General features: G+C 36.1%; 2 protein-coding genes and 1 pseudogene across 2 annotated transcripts; 2 read left to right on the forward strand and 1 right to left on the reverse strand.

The window, feature by feature from the left end:
• Positions 1–1,981: 1,981 nt before the first annotated feature.
• LOC121770647 lies at positions 1,982–5,197 on the forward strand (annotated as a pseudogene).
• Positions 5,198–5,929: 732 nt separating this feature from the next.
• On the reverse strand, positions 5,930–8,682 carry LOC121772663. Its single transcript, XM_042169852.1, has 5 exons — positions 7,867–8,682; positions 7,385–7,443; positions 7,135–7,263; positions 6,737–6,872; positions 5,930–6,572 (listed from the first exon to the last, which is right to left on the reverse strand). The coding sequence occupies exons 1-5, from the start codon at positions 8,563–8,565 to the stop codon at positions 6,207–6,209; spliced, it is 1,389 nt and encodes a 462-aa protein (XP_042025786.1). The 5' UTR covers positions 8,566–8,682; the 3' UTR covers positions 5,930–6,206.
• Positions 8,683–9,382: 700 nt separating this feature from the next.
• LOC121771337 (GDSL esterase/lipase At5g37690-like) lies at positions 9,383–10,670 on the forward strand. Its single transcript, XM_042168120.1, has 5 exons — positions 9,383–9,574; positions 9,718–9,845; positions 9,918–10,157; positions 10,242–10,480; positions 10,552–10,670. Exons 1-5 carry the CDS (start codon positions 9,514–9,516, stop codon positions 10,643–10,645), a joined length of 762 nt encoding a protein of 253 aa, XP_042024054.1. The 5' UTR covers positions 9,383–9,513; the 3' UTR covers positions 10,646–10,670.
• The last annotated feature ends 11,156 nt before the right edge of the window (positions 10,671–21,826 follow it).

The raw sequence follows: 21,826 nt of genomic DNA on the forward strand, positions 1-21,826 counted from the left end.
CAATATTATTCTGCGTCGGCGTTTTTATACTTCAAAATACAATTTTAAAACCGTTTTGAGGTTTGAAAAGCTATCGTCCAATTTTAAAACTTGCAATACTACCAATTTGTTTTCGGAATCAAGACTTGATCTTGTGTTAATCAATTAACAATTTAAAATCGTATGATAAAAAAATATTTCGTCGTGCATCGCACGTGGGTTAAAACTAGTTTCTTAAAAACTTTAACTTAATTGAGCTAATCTATACATATATAAAAGGGGAGTTTTGGAAAAATTTAAAAGAATGCCATTTTATTTAAAAAATTGTATTAATGTTAAAAAAACAATAAAAACTATGTTAAGGTTACAAACGTGTGATTAAAAAGGGCCTTTAAATTTTGCAGTTACATAAAAAAACGTGTGTGATTAAAGGGTTCTTAATTTTGCAATTACATCAGCAACGTGATATGAAAAAAATAAATTAAATATATCTTCATATTAACATTACCATGATTTGTAGTACTAAATAGAAGTCATGAGTTTTTTATTTCTTGTACTAATAACTAGGGAAAGTGAAAAGATTTAATACTACTATTAGAGAGTGAAAAGTGAAGATGGTCATGAAACTTTGTTTGGACTATAAAAATTTATTGCATTTAAGTACTCTAAATCCACTCACTCACATAAAATGTTTCATTCGATTTACAGCGAAACTATGTCTCCATTTTATGTAATTTTCTGTCTCTTCAAAATAATTGTTTTAACTTGTGGTTAAGGATTTTGTTCACAATAATTTAATATAACATACACATTTTTAAGGAAAATACAATGTACCGTGCATCGCACGGGTGTGATACTAGTTCAAAGTAAAAGCTTGAGCTATTATCGAAATAAAGGAAAAATTATTTTAAGATCCAGTAAGAGAAAAATCAAAGTTTGTATATTGATACATGGAATAATAATGGAAGATTTGATTTGCTAATAAACTTGAATGGGCCGTGATTTTCTTAAATATTTTAATATGGAAAAAGGAGATATATGGCTTGAGTACTACCGTATATATAGAATGACATATATAACCTTTTTCATTTTACTTGCTACTTTTGGTATAATTAAAATAATCCACATGGCTTAATTTAATCCCGTTAGATTGCCAAATCTAATAGTCAATAAAAATATACTATGCCCGACTGTGAACAAGAGTCTCATTTCTTTACGACATGAGTTTTAAAAAATGTTAAAAAAAGTGGGTGGAAAAAATTAATAGTATATGAGTCTCACTTGTATTTATTAATTGTAAATGAAATGTGTATAGAATGAGTTAGTGGAATGTGATGACTATTACCATTTATAGTAAAATTGAACCAGGACTCCTATTCGCGGACGGAGGGAGTATTACCTAAATTTAGTTATTATTTGTTCACATCGATATTTAATCTTTTCTATTTTATTTATCTATTTTTCAGTATATATTTATGATTTTGAAAAATATATGTACTGATATTGTTTCTCACTTTAGTTGATTAATAGGAGTCCCTTTGAGTTCGACACGAGTTTTAAGAAATACAAAGGAATGTAGGTGGAATAAGATAGTGGAATGTAGACCTATTTTTATATATTAATATTATAATAAAATATGAGGAGAATGAGTTAGTGAAAAATGAGGTCAACCTACCATTTATGATAAAATTGAACCAGAACTCCTATTGGCGGATGGAGGAAGTATATTGGTCAACCGGGACTCCTAATAATAGACAAAAAAAAGTAATATTATATGAGATAAACCACAATATAATGTATCTATTATCTAATAATATAAAATTGAGCCAATATACATTATCACGGATCTATTTGTTTTTATAAATACAATCAAACAACAAATAAAATTAATTATGACTGTAAACACACTAATCAAGGCCTAACGGAGATAATAAGAAATGAAAAGCCCAACTGCCCAATAAAGCCCATATATTCTTATAAAATTATATGTTGACGAAAAATTTCTATTGCGTCGTCCTATTTTATTTTCACCTCTGAAACCCTAGCTCCTCTTCATAAACTCTCCTAGATTCGTAAATTCACGACTCGCCCTCAGATCTCTCTCTATTTTTGTTCAATTGCGTGAGTTTTTTTCCTGAGGATCTTCTAATACCGATAGATCGAAGGATTTCTTTGCGTTCCTGCCTTCTGCAAGCCGATTCTAGGTATTTTTTTTATTTCGCGATTTACTCTATCGATATGATTTTATATGTTGCTATCAACCACTTGTGCTGATTTGACGTTGAGGTGTTGAAATATCAAATATTGAATCCCTTTAACCCATATTGGAATCGATTTTTACTCTAAATTTGCGTTTTAATTTGTGCAGTGTGTATTCTTCTCGTTTATGTCGAATTAATTTAACCAAAAAATCATTTCTTATTTCGTTGCCAATCGACGATATATTTGGATTTTATGCGTAATTCTTCGTGTGTTGACTTTGACTTAGTTAATTACTACTCCCTTCTTCCCCTAAAAATATGATTTTTTGAAATGGAATGAGTTTTAATGTAAAATTGGAAAAGTAAGAGATAGAAAGATTGAGTTAGTGGAAAATGGGTCCCACCTTGGGAAATAAATTTCATTAAATAGAAAGTTTTTATTTTAGGGGACGGAGGGTCTACTTTGTAGCTTGTTCTAGCTGATTATTACTTATATCAATTTATAGTTTTACGCGAGTTACTTTTTGTGTCTGGAAATCCTGCTGATTAATTGTGCTTTTGCCGTCTCTTGTTTTGCAGTTTTCATTACTTGAAATCTTTGTTGTCTATGGCCTCTTTGGATATGTCCTTGGACGATATGATAAAGGGTAGAAAAAATACTGTTAAAGGTGGCAGAGGGCAAGGCAGGCCGCGGCGCGGTCGAGGAGGGCCTGGAGGGTCATCCCGAGGCGGAAGGCCTCCATTTGGCGCTCCTCGCAGAAATCCCCTTGGAGTGAATGCTCGACCTTCAGCCTACACTATTGCTAAGGCAAGCTCGATGTCTTATGCATTACATAGACCAATCTGCTATGCTGTATTACCTCAATGAAGGTTCTCTAGTTTTATAAATTCAAATTTGAGAGGTTTTGGACATATTTTGATCGTGGGGAGATGCCCACAACTCTTCAGAAGGAAACAACAATCATATTCTAGAGAATGCTCTAAGTTCGTGATGGTTCTGTTCTTATGGGATTTTGTCAAGCAATCTGCAAGGATGTTTGTGAAAAGTGAGAGATTTGATGGAAGTCTACTTGTCATCTTATGTAGAGGAGCATCTTAGGTGATAACTTAAGATCTTTCGCAAAATTAAAATCCTAACATTTTGAGGCTTCAACTTTCTGCTATAACTGTTAAATCAAGATCTCTAGAGTTTGTATTGCCAATCATAAGAGGGGAATTTGTGAAGGATATCTGCTGTTCTGTGATGGATGCCATCATCATACTGTGGAATACTCGCTGGGCGAGATTTCTGTTGTATCTCAGTTCATAGAATCTTTCAAATGTGGTTTTCCTTTACCGAACTTGAGAACTGGAGCTCTCACCTTTGTATGGCACTGACATGGTGTGGGTCAAATCTTCATCCCCATATCGACCAATTTACATATCTCAATTTTCAATGGACTTAGATAACCAATCTTCTTTAAGATCTTGATGATATCTACTTTATCTACAAGAGCGATAAAATATAATTTTCTTGTCATATGCTGACAATCGCTTTTCCCAATTCGAATATGTTTTGGTTTGCTTGCATCAGTCATTCCGCAGAACCAAGAAATTGCCTTGGCAGAGTGGTCTGATTGAAGAAAGTCTTAAGGCAGCTGGGCTGTCAGGATTGGAAGCTGGTACAAGTTGTTTATTTCGAACTTGGACGCCGGGGTTTCCAATGAAGATATTAGGGTATAACTTTTGTGTGCCATTTGACAAATTTTTAATTTTGAGTGGTCTCTTTTGGAAAATTGCTGAAGAAGAGTTACACACAGGAGCTATTTTCTGAGATCGGAGAGTTGGTTCGGTATGCCATTCATTTCGACAAAAATGGGCGCCCAAGTGTAAGTTTATATTTTCTTTTGATATATTCTTCAATAGTTATGTGAATAATATATTCTATCGATCTTTTTAATGGCTACATAGGTTTATATCATCATTTATATCTGTTTCACCTAGCTTAGGATGCCATTTTGTACTGTATATGTATTTTATTTCTCTGAAATGTCGGGCTGAGTTGAAGTGTTTTGCAAACTGCTCTTAATCAGACTCTTTGGGATGCACTATTAGTTTGGCAGTGCTCTCTCTTTACTTGATTACAGGCGCTTTTCCTCCTAATTATTAATTCCATTAATTGTTAAGCAGGGTTCAGCTGAAGTTGTTTTTGCACGACGGAGTGATGCATTTCAAGCACTTAAACGTTACAACAATGTCCAATTGGATGGAAGGCCTATGAAGATAGAGATAGTTGGTTCCAATTCAGAGATCCCATTGTCGGCTCGTGTTAATGTAGTGGGAGGAGCAAATGGCAAGAAAAGGACAGTTGTCATGTCGTATGTGACCAAAATCTTTCAGAAAACATGTCCATTCTATGTTATCTTCCTTGAGAGTTTTTTTTAGTTTCCTAACCCGGTTCTTGCTGTGTTCTTAGGTCTGGACGTGGTCGTTCAAGAGGTGGTTTTGCACCGGCAAGTCGTGGTTCTGGGTAAGCTTCTATTTTCTTGGTTCTTGCATTATGAGATGTTTCCAGATGTGTTCTTCAGTTACCATTGCTGCAAAATTTCTAGCTGTTATGTGTCGAATAGAGGATTAATTTTGACTGAAATCTGAATGAATTCCAGACAAAGAGGTCGTGGAGGTTCTATTACTGGACGCAGAGGTGCAGGTCGTGGCAGTGGACGTGGTCGTGGTGGAGGCCGTGGTCGCGGAGGTGCACAATGGAGAAAGAAGGTTGAGAAATCTGCTGATGACCTTGACAAGGAACTCGACAGTTATCACGCGGAGGCAATGCAAACCTAGAGATGGGCTCGAGCTATTCACTTGTCGAGATGTTTAGCTGTACAATCTGGGTGTGCTTACAACTGCTGAAGTGTTCAATCTTTTCATAATGCTTTGGATGATATTTCTTTCAGTAGCTGGATGATGCAACTGTTATCTTAATAGTAAAGTTCTTTGCTTTTTATAAAATAAAATACAGTATGTTTATATGTTTATTCGGAAGCAGCCTCCAGAATGTGAAATATGCTGTATGCAAATTTGTGTCTGCAGTTTATTAATCGGAAGTTTTAAAGCAAGTTTTATGTTGATTTCTATGATACTGAAATCTCAGTTTGGAAATTATCAAATGTAGTTGGACTATTATTTTGTTGGACCGTGGTTAATATTGGATGTCAGAGATGCAAAAGTCAAAAAATTTCATACCATTGCTATCTTTAAAGCCTTAATTTTGACGTCTGTATTAAGTGTGGTTTAGGGGTGGCAAATTGTGTGTTGGGTCGTTATTGAGTCAACTTATTAACTACTCGACTCAATAAGGGTAAACACTATCATGACCTGTTAAGATAACTCCAAATCTGAACATGAATCCAATCACACGAACTTATTAATGATATGAACCATCTTGGGTCAACCTGATAAGTAATTTAAGTACTAACAAAATCAAACATCAAAAATCAAAATTCTCATTTCACTCACGCCGCGTACACCTAACTCAAATTTTAAAATAATAAATATTAATAATATTATAATATTATTTTTTAATGGGTAACCTGACACGAACAGCCCAACAAAAATCAAAATGTTCTTAACGAGTTAACCCAATAAGCATTGATCCAAACTCATTAATTTTGTACGAATTCGTGTCAGATTATCGTATATGCCAAAATTGTTAGCCCTAGTGTGGTCAATGGCTTAATGTTTGAGATCAAAGTGTCACGGACCAAAAGTAAAAATTGTGTTTTTGCATTGAATTATCTTCATGTTTGCTTACAGCTGAACAAACGAAAGTACAATACAACAATCAACAGTTCCCGATGAAGAAAGAATGCTATGAAATCTCAACAGCACGTTTGCAAAATTTACAGCTGAACAAACAAAAGGAAAAAAAATGCATACTTTGCAAGATTTACAGCTGAAAAAAGATAGTATAATACAACAATTCCTGTGCATGAAAGAATGGTAAGAAATATGTAGAGATTAAAGCGGCAACTATGCTTAATGTGATCACCTTTCTGTTGTTGATCCAGAGCCACTTGCCGAGGCAGAATTGTCCCTCTTGAGCAACAGCTTCCCGGACTCGCTTTTATGGAAGAGTTTCTCAACCGCTTCATTCCAATTGTCCCTAGCGTTCTTACAAAATGATTTATCTGTTTGTTCTTCCGGCCCAGTGTCATCTTCACGAGGCTCCTTGCCTGCTGAAGATCCCTCCTCTGGGGGTTCTTCTTCAGCAGACGTCACCGCGTGAGGTATATTTAGACTGACAGCTCGCTCTAATGCATCCTTATGTTCTTTCTCTAATGTTAGAATCCGCTCGAACTTCTGCACTTTGGGTGGGGTTGTTATGACCTCTGCATCTTGCTCCCTTAAATTCTGCAAATATAAGAATTTGGTGATATTTTTGGCAAATACTATCATCCATATTTCTTAATTCGTTGTGCTCGACAGCCTCCAGATGTTTCGAGATCGAGAGCACCCACATAATAGGAAACACAGAAGCAAAAAGGAAAGAGAATAATGGAACTAGGTTTACTTACACCCAAGGCCTTTTCTGCCTCTCGTTCTATCCAGATAATAGCATGATCGGATGTAGCATTGCACGACAAGACAATATGCTCAAATCTGCCATCAACAGGAATAGCGGTCCTGACCTCTGGTGGAAATCTCCCACACCTGTATCGAGCAGTGTTTTCACTTTCAGAGAGAAAAGCGAGAGAATGTAGGTTGATACCTCTTAACGAAAGCACTCAATCTGACCGCATAATGGTGAGGGAAAACCCCGGTAGATTATAAATCATAAAGCACAATTTTTTTCAGAAATCATTCTTCCTTTAAGCACATCAAAAAATGCAGAGCAGATTATGAGTACTACTGTAAACTGCATAGATGATTTGTGCTCCATTACTTAAAAGCAGGGCTAAATTTGCTAATATACCGGCAAAATTTCCTCTCGACGATGTGATATATACGGCCAGGAGCATATAGTCTTCTTGGATCCCTGAGTTTTCTACCTTCAGGTATGAATGTATCCCTCAGACAGACCAGAAACAATAAGCAGGGCAAACTGTCACAAAGCATCAACACCACGACGATTCATACGATATTTTGAATGTACGTATCATCTAAAAGGCAAACCCGAGACTGTAATTCTGTAAAGCAACACTTGTAATCTTTTCATAACTTACCAGAAAATAGACTTGAAGATATCCTCCAATGGTGTGGGTGTTCTGGGCAAGAAATCATCCTAAACAGCAAATAACATAGAAGCTCTTTTCAACAGTGAAAAATGATACTGAGAAGTTAATGAAGAAACACAAATCCAATAACAAGTTTTTCTCCATTTGAAGAAAAAACATTCCTATTTCCCACTCATTCATTCAATACAGCCTAAACTAAGCCCTAATTTAGGCAATTCAATCGGTTCATTCAATACAGCCTAAACTAAGCCCTAATTTAGGCAATTCAATCGGTTCATTCAATACAGCCTAAACTAAGCCCTAATTTAGGCAATTCAATCGGTTCATTCAATACAGCCTAAACTAAGCCCTAATTTAGGCAATTCAATCGGTTCATTCAATACAGCCTCAACTAAGCCCTAATTTAGGCAATTCAATACAGCCTAAACTGAGCCCTAATTTAGGCAATTCAATCAGAAATCGGCAATCACCTGCAAAATAACAGAGTTGATAACATCGGCATACTTGACGGCCAAATTGAGCGACATACACCTCGCCGGCGCCACCGCATAGCACTTGACCAAGCTCCTCGGAATCCCCCCCAACCGATCCCCGTGATTGACTACAATCACAGTCAACAAAGCGGCAACACCTGAGCCCAACGAATGCCCCGTGAAAACCATCTTATAGCACCTCCCGCTCTCCTCCCAGAGGCGCCGCAGCGTCTCCGACTCGGCGTTGAGCAGCCACGTGGCCGACTTGAGGAGGCCGTAGTGCACGTAACCGCCGTCGAACATCTGCTTCCCCAGCCGATTGTCGAGCAGGAGCTTGTAATCGCTCTCGCTGAGGAGATTGAGGCCGCGGATGGCCGTGACGATCTCGCGATTGTCGTGATCGGCGTAGATCAGGTAGGGCGGGGCGTGGCCGAGCGTGTGGTCGTAGGCGACGCGCTTGACGACCCAATCGGGGTTGAGGCGGTAGCCGCCGGCGGGGGCGTACTTGGGGGAGAGGATATCGGGCTCGTAGACGGCGAGGATGAGGCGGCAGAGGCGGGGGACGGCGTAGAACTCGTCGGGGGTGGCGGAGGGCCAGCTCTCGCTGTCGTAGGAGCCGATGTAGGTGCAGCGCTTCCATGCCCACCGGAGGCACCCCAAAACGACGACGCATTCGACGCCGCAAGCTACAGACATTTCAATTCATGGAAGAGTTTGTTTTAGAAGCTCAAGCGGTGAAGATAATTAGAGAGAGCGGAAGAAGCTTCCCGTTTGTGAAGCTGTAAACCTATTCACTCTTTCCTTCTATTTCTGATTAACTGATTAAACAATTTAATTAAATGCAGAAAATCTGGGATTCCATATTCTTTTTAAATGCAGAATGTAGAAAAAAAGGTTATTATAATAGGAAATTTAAGGTTATTTTTACTTGATTGGTAGTTTATTATACAAAATTAAATGATGAACTAAAAATGACCGAACGTTTCCTATTTTGTAGTTCTACTACCCCTATAATGTTAGTAATGAAAGTTAAATGTTAGTCAAATGTTAATAATGAGAGTCTTTACTAATTTATGGCAAATTCATTTAATAGAGATAAACTATTAACTATCATACCAGTTTTTAATAGAAATATGCGTATTGTTTATAAGGTTTGTGTACAAAATCTACTTATACTACTACTACTGTTACATCATTTATTAGTCACTAGTTGGTGTAATTGTACACGAAGATCTAGTAGTATAATATATTATCGACAATTTGTGACCAAATCTCTTGACCCAACGATACAATGTAAATTATGTAGTAATAGAAGTGAGTGTCGATAAGTTGGCCAACAATTTAATGAGAAATGAACTAGTCTTTTGATTTGGAACAACTTGGTTAAAATTGGGTAGGACTAGTTTTCTCCACTACTCGTTATAAATTTATGGCATGTGAGTGAAATTTCCAGCAAGCTAAGGATGGCGGCGGCGGCGATGATGGTTGGTGCAGCCATGGTGATGGCATTGGTAGCGTCGGTGGCAGGGGGGGCGCCGTTGGTGACGTTCGTGTTTGGGGACTCGTTGACGGAAGTAGGGAACAACAACTACTTGCAACTCTCCCTCGCCAAATCCGACTACCCTCACTACGGGATCGACTTTGATGCTGCCAAACCCACCGGAAGATTCACCAATGGAAGGACCATTGGTGACAGACATTATTTGTAAGCAATTTGATAGGATAGATAACTCATCTTATTCGAGTTTTATGAACAAAATAACTTAAAATTAACATGTGTTCTTATTATGTTTAGTTAATTTATCTTTCCTACCAAACCGTTCATTTTTTATGAAATTTGTATATTAGCTGCCAAGCTTGGGATTCCGCCACCACCTCCATATCTCTCCTTGTCGCCAACGGACGACACCATCTTCAGAGGCGTAAACTACGCCTCTGGTGGAGCTGGCATTCTCAACGACACCGGCCTCTACTTTGTACGCCATTGGCATTCTATTTCTTTTCTTCTCTTTTCATATTCACGTGCTGACCAACCAGTTTAACAACAGATAGAAAGGCTGTCGTTGGACGACCAGATAGAGAAATTTGAGAGGACGAAGCAGCGGATGAGGGCGAAAATAGGAGACGAGGCCGCCAACAAACTATGCAACGAAGCAGTCTACTTCATAGGAATAGGCAGCAACGACTACGTCAACAATTTTCTACAGCCATTCCTCGCAGACGGCCAGCAGTTCACTCATGACGAGTTTCTCGAGCTCCTCGTGTCAACCTTAGCCGAACAACTCATGGTAATTATAGCACATTCCAAATATCAACCTCAAATTATAAAAAATTATCATCCTTGATCACTCACCTATATCGAAACGTAACAGAGCCTTTACCAATTAGGCGCGAGGAAGATGATATTCCACGGACTAGGGCCACTCGGGTGCATCCCATCGCAGAGAATGAAATCCAGCCGCGGCCAATGCCTGAACCAAGTCAATCTATGGGTCCAGCGCTTCAACGCGAAAGTGAAGCAACTCATCACCTCTCTCAACGCGCACCTTCCTTCCTCCCAAATGATATTCGCGGATACTTATCAACCGGTGCTACAACTTATCGACATACGGTACCTAATTAATCTCGACCACTCATTTAGTTCATTTCGTTTCGTTTCACACTGTGATCGGATTGATTCAGGTTTCAAGGTATCAAACACATCATGCTGCAAAGTAGATCCCAAGCTAGGAGGGTTGTGTTTGCCAAACTCCAAACTATGCGAAAACCGAAATGACTACGTTTTCTGGGATGCATTTCACCCATCTGATGCAGCCAATGTCGTCCTAGCCAACCACTTCTTTAACATTATGTTTCCAAACTCTACTGCTCATTAACTAAACCACTTAACATTTATGTACTAATACTAATGGGACATGTATTTGGCTCTTCACATGTGAATCTCTCGAAATAGAGTTAAAACTTTTTCCTTCACGCTATCTTGTAGTTTACATATTCGTCTAACGCATAAGCATAGGTAGATAATGCAAAATTCATACAAAACGACTCCCTCCGTCCAAAAAAATAGTCTCATTTTGCCATTTTGGGGATGTCCACAAAAAATAGTGTAATTTCTAAAAATGGAATTTAAAGCGTCTTTCTCGTGCTGTACTCACTTTTCCCATTCTTTCACATACTTTACCTACTTTTTCTCCTTATTTCTTACTTTACCAATTTTTCATTAAAACATATGCCGTCCACAAATAAGATTATTTTTTGTGAGTGTAGAGAGTATGTTTCATAAATCACACTCCCTCACACATACTTTACCTACTTTTTCTTCTTATTTCTTACTACTTTACCAATTTTTCAATAAAACATATGCCGTCCACAAATAAGATTATTTTTTGTGAGTGGAGAGAGTATGTTTCATAAATCACACTCCCTCCATCCCCATTATGTCTTAATTTTCCATTTTAGTTTGTCTCCTATAAATTGTTTCATTTCACTTTTATTATTTTTGGTAATGGATCTCACATTCCACTCGCATATATTAAAAAACTAATGGAGTACATAAAAATAGAACCCACATACCATTAATTTTTTAATTCACTTTCCTTTGTATTTCTAAAAATTCATGTCAAATCAAAGTGAGACAGTGGACGGAGGAAGTATAAAACGTTTTATTCGTACTGCATTCCATCCTATTTACTTTTTGCTTACATTGCATACAAAACATGAAACTATGATTAATATCTTTTATGCTGATTTAAAATAATTACATAACTTTCTATACGTACCAACAAAACATAATTAGAGTCCATATAGACAAACATAATCAAATAATTATTTTATTCTTGATGAAAGTTTATCATTTTGCAGATTTTAGATTTCTGGTTTTAAGTTGTAAATTTCAAACTTGAGATTTCAGATAATTTTAATTAAATTTGATGTAATAATCCACAAGGTTTTTACGCATGGGACGGATATTATAGCCGGACTCGTCGGAGGACATTATTGGTTCAGTTCAAATAAAAAATGTGAAGTTGAGAAATGATAAATTAAAAAGCAATTACTAACAGCAGAAGAAATTAGAAAAAAAATAAAAAGTACATATCAATTTTAGTCCTAAACATAAGACCAAAATATAAATTTTGGAAAAGATTGGGCTTCAAATGGCAGCACAAAATCACAAATTTCAGCATTTCCAGTGGCCGGTCAACGGACCACTCACTTCAATTTAGCAGTCCGCTCACCGAACATTGACTGTGCAGTTTCTATAGAACGACTATAACTTTCTCTACCGGACTCTGACTAAGGCGTGAGGGATAACCATGTACAGATTTTCAAAAAGGAACCCAAAGGAGGTCTTGAAAGTGATTCCGATCATCAGTTTTAGCTTTTTTTCTTCAAAACTCAACATGCATGTCAAAATACCAAAATGTAGAAGTATATGCAAAACTCAACATGCATGTCAAAATACCAAAATGTAGAAGTATATGCAATAATGGACATAGTTCACGTGATATGCAATCTAACCGAGCTAAATCTAGGCCTTAAAAGCATGCAAATTCCGTGTTAATAAGATATTCATTGTAGACTTTCAATGTCACGACCGCGCTTGTTAAGGATAGCATAGTACGGGAACACGTGACTGAGGAGTATAAGGAGATGGAAAGAGAAGTAGGGGAAAATAAAGTCAGGTATTAATTGTATACTAGTGAGATTTAAAAGGGAAATACTCACAATAGGATACAGTCGATTGTGCATACTTGAGTGGATGCTATTAGGATTGGTATACTAAAAAGCATATTTCGAGCATGTTGCACGGATAGAATTGCTTGTATACAATAAACTCTACAATCCACTTTTAACCCAAGGCGAGAAAAGGTAATTTTATCGCATTGGTGTTTGCTTATGCATTTATAAGATGTTTCTCAAACATTTAAATATATAAGAAGCAAATAAGTCTAATTCTTCTGCATAGTAGACTGGTCGTGAACGACGTTCACAGAAGGTGATGCAGTCGGTCCTTCGTAGAAAAGAAATAGAATTTTACAACCTAAATAGGCTTTAACTACCAATTATGAAAGGTTGCAGTGTCAGTCCGCATGCTTCCTTACCTTAGGAAATAAATGACAATGGTATGGTATAGCACTGAAGGATTTAACAATTGAGATAAGCTTTTCTTGCTATTTACTGAAAGACTAGTTCTCCGTGATTGTTATTTCTTAATCATTGTTGATATAACATTGAGCATACGATATTGATTATGCACTACTTTGATTTATCAAATGGTGCGGATTTTTCGCAATCCAAAAATCCTGATATCTTGGGTGGCAATGCTAGTATTGTTATTACAATGAATCGTGTGCTGGGTGAGTCCAGTTTGATAATATCCTCAAGAGGTGTTCGAAAAATGTGTTATTATTCAGAAACCCGACCGGTTGGAATTTATTCTAGAATAATAAATAAAGATTTTGAACTAGACAACTCTTGGAAACAGATATTAATTAATTAAAGTCAAATAGCAAACTTAAATTTATTAATGGATATTTATATCTTAAACACGAAGAATAATAAATTAAAGAGTTAAAGCCCGGATTACTTGTAATTTAGGATTGGACGGGCAATCAATATTATTTTACTGTAGTGGTTGATAATAATATTTTGTTGGACTTGTATTAAATTGTGGCTGAATTTAATTAGTAAAAGTCCAACAGGTTTGGCCCAAGTCCAACCTCTATGGATTCCTAATCTGGCACATCATAACTCTGTATAAAGGAGATTAGACAGAAGATAAATTAATAATTTTTATTAAAATTTCGTTCCCCTCTCTCTCTGAGATTGAACGACACTTCTCAATTCTCACGGAACTGAAGTTTTGTCTTCGTTCTAATCAAGTCCTTTTGATTCTGACAAGCTTTGCCCACCCAAAGGTCACAATCTGAGTTCAGGATACAGATTAGAAGATTCGTGGTGAGTATGAAGAACATCACGTGGAGAAGGTGCAAGCAATTGATGATTCTTTGGAGAATCAAATCGGTAATTCTAAACCGTATAAATTCATGAATTTGGGTTTTGATTCCTTATTTGTGAATTATATGTGTTCTAGCATGCAATTGATTGTTTAATATGTAGTTAATTAATCACATAATCGGTCAAATAGATCTGTAGATCTGATTTATTTATTTATGCATAACTACCGTTGTGTAAGGGGAACCAAACCCCAACAGCTGCTCCTACAAATTCAACTTATTAAAGTCTTTAAACGAAATTAGCTTTAATCTTTTTAAATGGGACAACATCAATTGAAAGCGGATCCATGTACGATAAGATGAATCTCCAAGAATTTTATTCTTAGGCCGAATTAAATGTTTTCTCTTACCAATACTCACTTCACCATTTCATAGCTCAACCTACACATGTACATATACATGTATGACTGAGTATAAAGGTACATAGTGAAAACATTGCCAAAATATACTTTTGAAAATATTGTCAAGTCTTTGCAGTAACACTCATGATTTTTTAGTTAAAAGGTCTGAGCTAACTAAATTCCCAGTTCGACTGCAATCTAAGTTCATTCTATACTTTTCTATATCCAAAACTCTCGTGCCATGGAGATGGTCCAGAGTCACCCATGGATTTTTCATGTAGGGAAGGTGGTCACCTTCCACGGTCACAAGACACGCCATTTGGCCGTCAATCCTTTATGACTAGTTCAAGTAGGGGCACCAGCCACACATTCCTTGCTATGACTAGAGGTGCCCACGGTTTCGGAACCTCCAATTCCGATTTTGGAAATTGCAGAACCGCAATCGAACCGCGAGGGTGTTTCGCAGTTACACTAATGGTAAGTGATAAGAAGGATGAAGTTTATTAGCATGTAGATGTAGATTATACAAATGGTAAGTGATACAAAGTATATATCAAAATTGAATTTGTATATATATATATATATATATATATATATATATATATATATATATATATATATATATATATCTATATAGGGTTGCGTTAAAGATAGAACCATTCTTAAGTGTAGAACCTAGAACTCTACATATTTTATTCATTGGATGAGGAAAAAATGACGGTCAAGATTAAAAATCATACATATTAGACTATGTTTTCACGACATTCCGGACTCAACATGTGAAAAAACTCACATGTTGATGGAAGAATGAATGAAACGAAGAAGAGTCCATGCATGCTTTATTTTTTCACTTCTCTGCATTCACCCATTAATAATAGTTTTGGTTGTAATGGGAAGTTGCTGTGCAAATCAACACCATTGGATTAAAAGATCTAACGACCTCCGTTTGGCATTTGTTCTACGTTTAAGAATGGTTCTACGTTTAAGAATGGTTCTATCTTGATCACAATCCTATATATATATATATATATATATATATATATATATATATATATATATAGTTGTGATCATATGATAACCCCTAAATCATGTAATAACCCTATAACCAAATCTGAACCACACATATTTTCTAATCTTTTGGTTGAGATTCGAACTTAGATTTACTTCATAAAAAAAGCGCGGGGGTAAATACGTCATTTCCCTCATTTAATTTCTGAATTTCGCCAAATATCACGTAAAATGATAAAATGATATATGTTAGGTTTATTGCATAGAATGATAGTTTTGCCGGATAGAATGATACTCTGAGTTGATAAAATGATACTTTTGACTGACTGATAAAATTATATATGTTAGGTTTATTGCATAGAATGATAGTTTTGCCGGATATAATGATACTCTGAGTTGATAAAATGATACTTTTGACTGACTGATAAAATGATATATGTTAGGTTTATTGCATAGAATGATAGTTTTGCCGGATAGAATGATAATATGAGTTGATAAAATGATACATTTGACTGATAAAATGATAAAATGATATATGTTAGGTTTATTGCATAGAATGATAGTTTTGCCGGATAGAATGATACTCTAAGTTGATAAAATGATACTTTTGACTGACTGATAAAATGATACTCCCTCCGTTCCATAGTAGTAGAGTCATTTCATTTTGCGCACTTGTTTTGACAAAATAATTATAAATAGTTTAAGTGGAGAAAAAGTAAAGTAAGAGAGATAATATTGTAAAGAGGACTCTTCTCTACATTATTCTCTCTCTTACTTTACTTTCTCTCCACTTTAACTATTTATTATCATTTTTTCAAAACGAGTGCAGAAAATGAAATGACTCTATTACTGTGGAACGGAGGGAGTATATGTTAGGTTTATTGCATAGAATGATAGTTTTGCCGGATAGAATGATACTCTGAGTTGATAAAATGATACTTTTGACTGACTGATAAAATGATATATGTTAGGTTTATTGCATAGAATGATAGTTTTGCCGGATAGAATGATACTCTGAGTTGATAAAATGATACTTTTGACTGATAAAATGATATATGTTAGGTTTATTGCATAGAATGATAGTTTTGCCGGATAGAATGATACTCTGAGTTGATAAAATGATACTTTTGACTGACTGATAAAATGATAAAATGATATATGTTAGGTTTATTGCATAGAATGATAGTTTTGCCGGATAGAATGATACTCTGAGTTGATAAAATGATACTTTTGACTGATAAAATGATAAAATGATATATGTTAGGTTTATTGCATAGAATGATAGTTTTGCCGGATAGAATGATACTCTTAGTTGATAAAATGATACTTTTGACTGACTGATAAAATGATAAAATGATAAAATGATATATGTTAGGTTTATTGCATAGAATGATAGTTTTTCCGGATAGAATGATATTCTGAGTTGATAAAATGATACTTTTGACTGATAAAATGATACTGAAATAAGATTTTACGTATTTAAATGAGCGAAATTTATATATCATGGGAAATAAGATTTTACGTATAACTGAACCTCATACATACGTGTAACTGAACCTCATACATCTGTATATCATGGGAAATAAGATTTTACGTATTTAAATGAGAGAAATTTGGATACGTAAATTTTATCATGAGAGAAATTCAGAAATTAAATAAGCGAAATGACATATTTACCCTCTGCGCCTTTTTTATGAAGGAAAGCTAAGTTTGAATCTAGACCACGTGATTTTAAAAATGTGTGGTCCAGATTTAGTTATAGGGTTATTACGGAAATTAGGGTTATCATTATATTGCACCCCTATATATATATATATATATATATATATATATATATAGGTTAGTGATCAAGATATAACTAATATTAAGTGTATAACTAGAGAACAAATCTCAGCCACACAAATAAATGGAACAAATATTATTTATTTTAATAATGTAAAATAGGCCAAGGGTATTTTTGGAAATTACATTATGAAATTCAAAACCAATAGCTCGAAACCCCAACGCCACCTTTCTCGGCCTTCTCCTCCAGCGACTCGCTGTTCTTCACCGATGAAGGCGGCGACGATGTAGGTTTGTCTGATCGGTGTTCGGTTTTGACGTCAGAACGAGGCTGCTGCTGGGCGTGTTTACACGACTGAGAGCAGCGCCCAACGGCTGATCGTCGAGCAGTTGCAACATGCTGCTAGCCAAGTGTGTCACACGCACTACACACAACGTACGGAACGAAGGCTTTCTCCCACCATCAATGCAACGCTATCTCTGCTATACATAATTCCAATTCGAGATTTTATTGCCTTCCGTTTCCCTGTAAGTTTGCTCGCTTTTTTTTTTCTTATTTTGTGGCGTTTTCATTTGTAATTTATGTTTCTTACCTGAATTCTGTTTTTTCGTTTGGTTTATTGAGAGAATATAATGTGATTGATGGGTAACGGGTCGGTATTATTTTAGTTCCCCGATTTGACCATCTCGTTATAGCATAAACGGGTCGGATTGTTCTCGTGTTTAATTTCGGGTTATACAATTGGCCACAATGTTTTAAAAATCGGACCAGCAAGCGAACCGGCGACGTTACTGGTTCACGGTTCAACCGGTCCAACCGGTCGAACCACCAGTCTAACCGTTTTACTGTTGCAAATATATATTAAAATATATTAAATTCAGTAAATGATTTACAATTAATAATATATCACAAAACATTAAACCTTATAGATAATTAGTGATGTATAAATATAAATAATATTAAAATTTAGTAAATATATTCAGATATATATATTTAATATTAGTTAGTCTAGATAAAAATTTTAATATTTCATGTATTAAAATAGATAATGTTTATATTAATTTAAGAAAATTTATTTCATAAAATAATATATAATTAAATACGAATTAAGTACTTATTAATTAGTTTAGATAAGATTATTCATTAATGTCAATAGCTAGGGTATATAAATTAAGTATGTAATATAAAAAATTTATTTATAGTAAATAATGAATCTTATATGGTACTAATAATAATATAGGTGGTAAGTAGAGCATCATTAAAATATAAAGGATGATAACTATATATTATAATTAACAATTATATTAAAGAATAATAAAGTTAAAATGAATTATTAGTTTTTGTAGATAAAATTAATGGTTAATGTATAAAAATATTTAATGTTCAAATTGTTCAATGAGACCATGTGGTGGAGTGGTAGAGGTCTTCTTAAACTAGAACAGAGATCATGAGTTCAACCTCTACCAACAACAAATTTTAAAAAATTTTGAAAAAAAACAGAAAACCGGTTTCCGGTTCACGGTCCAACCGGTCCGACCGGCCGGTTCCACCGGTTCACGGCGGTTCAATGCAATGGTGGTTTAAAGGGGTGAACCGGACCGGACTACCTACCGGTTCGCGGTCCGACCAGTCGAACCGGTCGGTCCGGTCCGGTTTTTAAAACATTGATTGGCCATGTTATTATACACCACAGCATGTCTTGCCTCCAAAATCTCAATTTGAGCTGATTGTGTATAGTTTCTCAGATTTTGCAAGTGTTCCTTTTTCGTTATATAATTTGGATTTTGTTTGTTTCTTTTTATCTGTTATATGCGATGACTGATTTCAAAATGGATCCAAATGAATTGGTTTCTTTACTAGATTGATTATAAACTGGCTTTGTTTTATTTTTATCTGCCAATTTTTGAAGAAAGAAGTGTTTTTTTATCCAACGTATGACAAAGCACTAGTGGAAGAGATTTCTTTAGTGTTGTTTACAAAACGCATCACTATTAGCATGATTTTACTTCACTGTTGTTTACAAAGCACATCACTCTTAGCATTATTTCACTTCACTGTTGTTTACAAAGCACATCACTCTTAGCATGATTTTACTTCACTGTTGTTTACAAAACACATCACTCTTAGCATCATTTTACTTCACTGTTGTTTACAAAACACATCACTCTTAGCATCATTTTACTTCACTGTTGTTAACAAAACACATCACTATTAGCATGATTTTACTTCACTGTTGTTAACAAACACATCACTATTAGCATGATTTTACTTCACTGTTGTTAACAAAACACATCACTATTAGCATGATTTTACTTCACTGTTGTTAACAAAATACATCACTATACACATATATCACAGAAACCTCACTTAACAATCGAACACATCACCCTAAGCACGTTTGTATACCTTCAACTGTGTGTTTTGTGATGATGCTTTAGCTACATCTTCACAAAATTCATTTGTCTCCTACAAATAGGAAAGGGAATAACCAGTCACTGTATTGTGCATATACTTCACTATATAAGACATATAGTTCACTTGATGTTGTTAAAAGTGTTGGTGAATGGATGAGATATATCATTGTCGCACACTTACAAGGTCCGGATTGTAAACTATTAATCCGGTTGAAGGATTCTAGCTAGATACTTTCAATTCTGATTTAACGTAGTCATCATCAGCACCTAGCGCCATACACGCTTCTATTGCAGATGCAATTTGGTCCTCTACAATATCATCCTATTTTCATAATAAGAAATGAAAACACATCACTATTAGCATAATCTTACTTCACTGTTGTTTACAAAACACTTCGCTCTTGGTATGATTTTACTTCACTGTTGTTTACAAAACACATCACTCTTAGCATGATCTTACTTAACTGTTGTTTACAAAACACATCACTTTTAGCATGATCTTACTTCACGTTGAATTCAACTCAAAGATTTTATTGTCACAAACGTCCTGAATTTGAAAATTTGAATATTAAAATATAGTTTGAACTGAAGTTGAATGATCACAAGTCAATGGCCAATGAAGAAGTAAAATGAACTATCAGAAACTGTAAATTAAAAACAAGCTGCAATCTTGATTGAATTAAACATAACACACACAAACATAAACGGTAAGATAAAATCACTAGTAAACAAGAAGTAAAAGGTCAATATTGAACTTGTTTTGTCAGTCCACGGCCTCAGTTTTGCCGTCTTCGATCATTTCTTCACCGCAAGCTTGGAAACAAATGAAGAAGATGCATGATGCACAGTAAAATCCATCCTTTCCATGTGAATCCTCACCACAAACGTCGCAGTGGAGTTTTGTAGTGAGAAGTTGAAAGGTGAGAGGATGGCAGTGAGCTCCGGTGATCACACATTTTTTTACCAAACTTGATGTTTCTATACTCACCGGTTGTAGTTGGAAAGCATCTTGGATGGAAGGATATATCGCAGCTGCGGCAGTGATACATCCACATTGGGATTCATTTCATCCTCGTAATTATTGCAGTAGAAATCACAGGGACGGTTTACAGTGGCGTCGTGAGTCAAGAGCAGCGGGGGGTGAAGTAAATTTATGTGCAATGACCATTATACCCCCGCCTTGTTATAGTGAAGTAAATTTGTGATAAAAGTGAAATGATTCTCCTTTAAATTCCAAAATCACATGTATTAATACTAGCCCTTGATTTTCTTGATTTTGTGGCTGTGATTTTGATACGATCATATCCATATCCCAATTATTTAGTTGCATATTTGATTTACCATATCTTTTCCATATTTGTTTAGATATTTGTTTCTTGTTCATTAAGTTAGTAGCATTATAAATAGGAGTTATTGTTATCACTTTATTAAATCAATGAATTACATATTTTCCCTAAACTTGTCTTGAGCAACAAGAATATTATCGTTCCATATTTGCTGCCCAACGGAGAACGTCCGTGGAACCGCAAATCGTGGCCTTTCCTTCGAGCACGTCGAAGGTTCGATCACCTTATCTCTCCGAGAAGTTAGCCATCCGGCCTCGTTACGGAGAACGTCCGTAACAACTGGTGCTTTCATTCCCGTACTCATCCTCCATCTTCGTTCATCTATATTTCCCCAAAAAAAAAAAAAAAAAAAAAAAAAAAAATTCAGCCACAGCACTACCATCACAACCGCATCTAATCCACTCCACCGTACTCATGACGTCAACACACCATGGCCAATATACGTCGGAACTGCCGACGAGGGGGGCGACGCCGGCGCTGCAGATCTGCCCGCCGCGATACCCCAACACCGGCGACTATCGACCGGACCAAAGAGATCAATCCGGGAAGTCTTCTGTCGACCCAATCACTTTAGGGTTTGAAAAGTTGAATGCTCGCTTCGACAACTTGGATCGACGGTTGGACAATTTAGCACGGCAACCGTTCAACCGGGAGCCAAGGCAGACTCGTCGTCGCGACAACTGGGACCCACCATGGACCCGTCGGACCACTGCATATCAGCGTTCTTCATCCTACGAGCTAGATATGTACTCGCCATCACCGCCCAAGCGCCGACCTACCTGTTGGGACCCACCTGTCTATCGAGAGACACCAAGGCAACGCCCCTTCAACGAGGTCTCGGTGTATGATCAGCCGTTGGCCCATGTCCCTAACTCACGTCGGAATCAACCTTACACGGCGCGTGACACAGCGGCGCCGCTGTACACCTTTCCCAGAAGGTATTCCGTTAGAGGGCCCGCGTCTCGGCAGCCTCGTTCAGCAATCATAGCGGAGGAACCGATTAATGCAGAGTTAGATCACTTGTTGGACGTATGGGACAGGAAGGAAA

Source organism: Salvia splendens, chromosome 16 (assembly GCF_004379255.2).
Source record: "Salvia splendens isolate huo1 chromosome 16, SspV2, whole genome shotgun sequence".
Classification (NCBI taxonomy): domain Eukaryota; kingdom Viridiplantae; phylum Streptophyta; class Magnoliopsida; order Lamiales; family Lamiaceae; genus Salvia; species Salvia splendens.

Coding starts and splice junctions, on each gene's coding strand:
- LOC121771337 (XM_042168120.1), top strand. CDS start 9,514: ATGCTGCCAAACCCACCGGAAGATTCACCAATGGAAGGACCATTGGTG. Junction 9,575..9,717: donor ATTGGTGACAGACATTATTT/GTAAGCAATTTG, acceptor TTTGTATATTAG/CTGCCAAGCTTGGGATTCCG. Junction 10,158..10,241: donor CCTTAGCCGAACAACTCATG/GTAATTATAGCA, acceptor GAAACGTAACAG/AGCCTTTACCAATTAGGCGC.
- LOC121772663 (XM_042169852.1), bottom strand. CDS start 8,565: ATGTCTGTAGCTTGCGGCGTCGAATGCGTCGTCGTTTTGGGGTGCCTC. Junction 7,264..7,384: donor ATCTTCAAGTCTATTTTCTG/GTAAGTTATGAA, acceptor GCTTTGTGACAG/TTTGCCCTGCTTATTGTTTC. Junction 6,573..6,736: donor AGGCAGAAAAGGCCTTGGGT/GTAAGTAAACCT, acceptor TTATATTTGCAG/AATTTAAGGGAGCAAGATGC.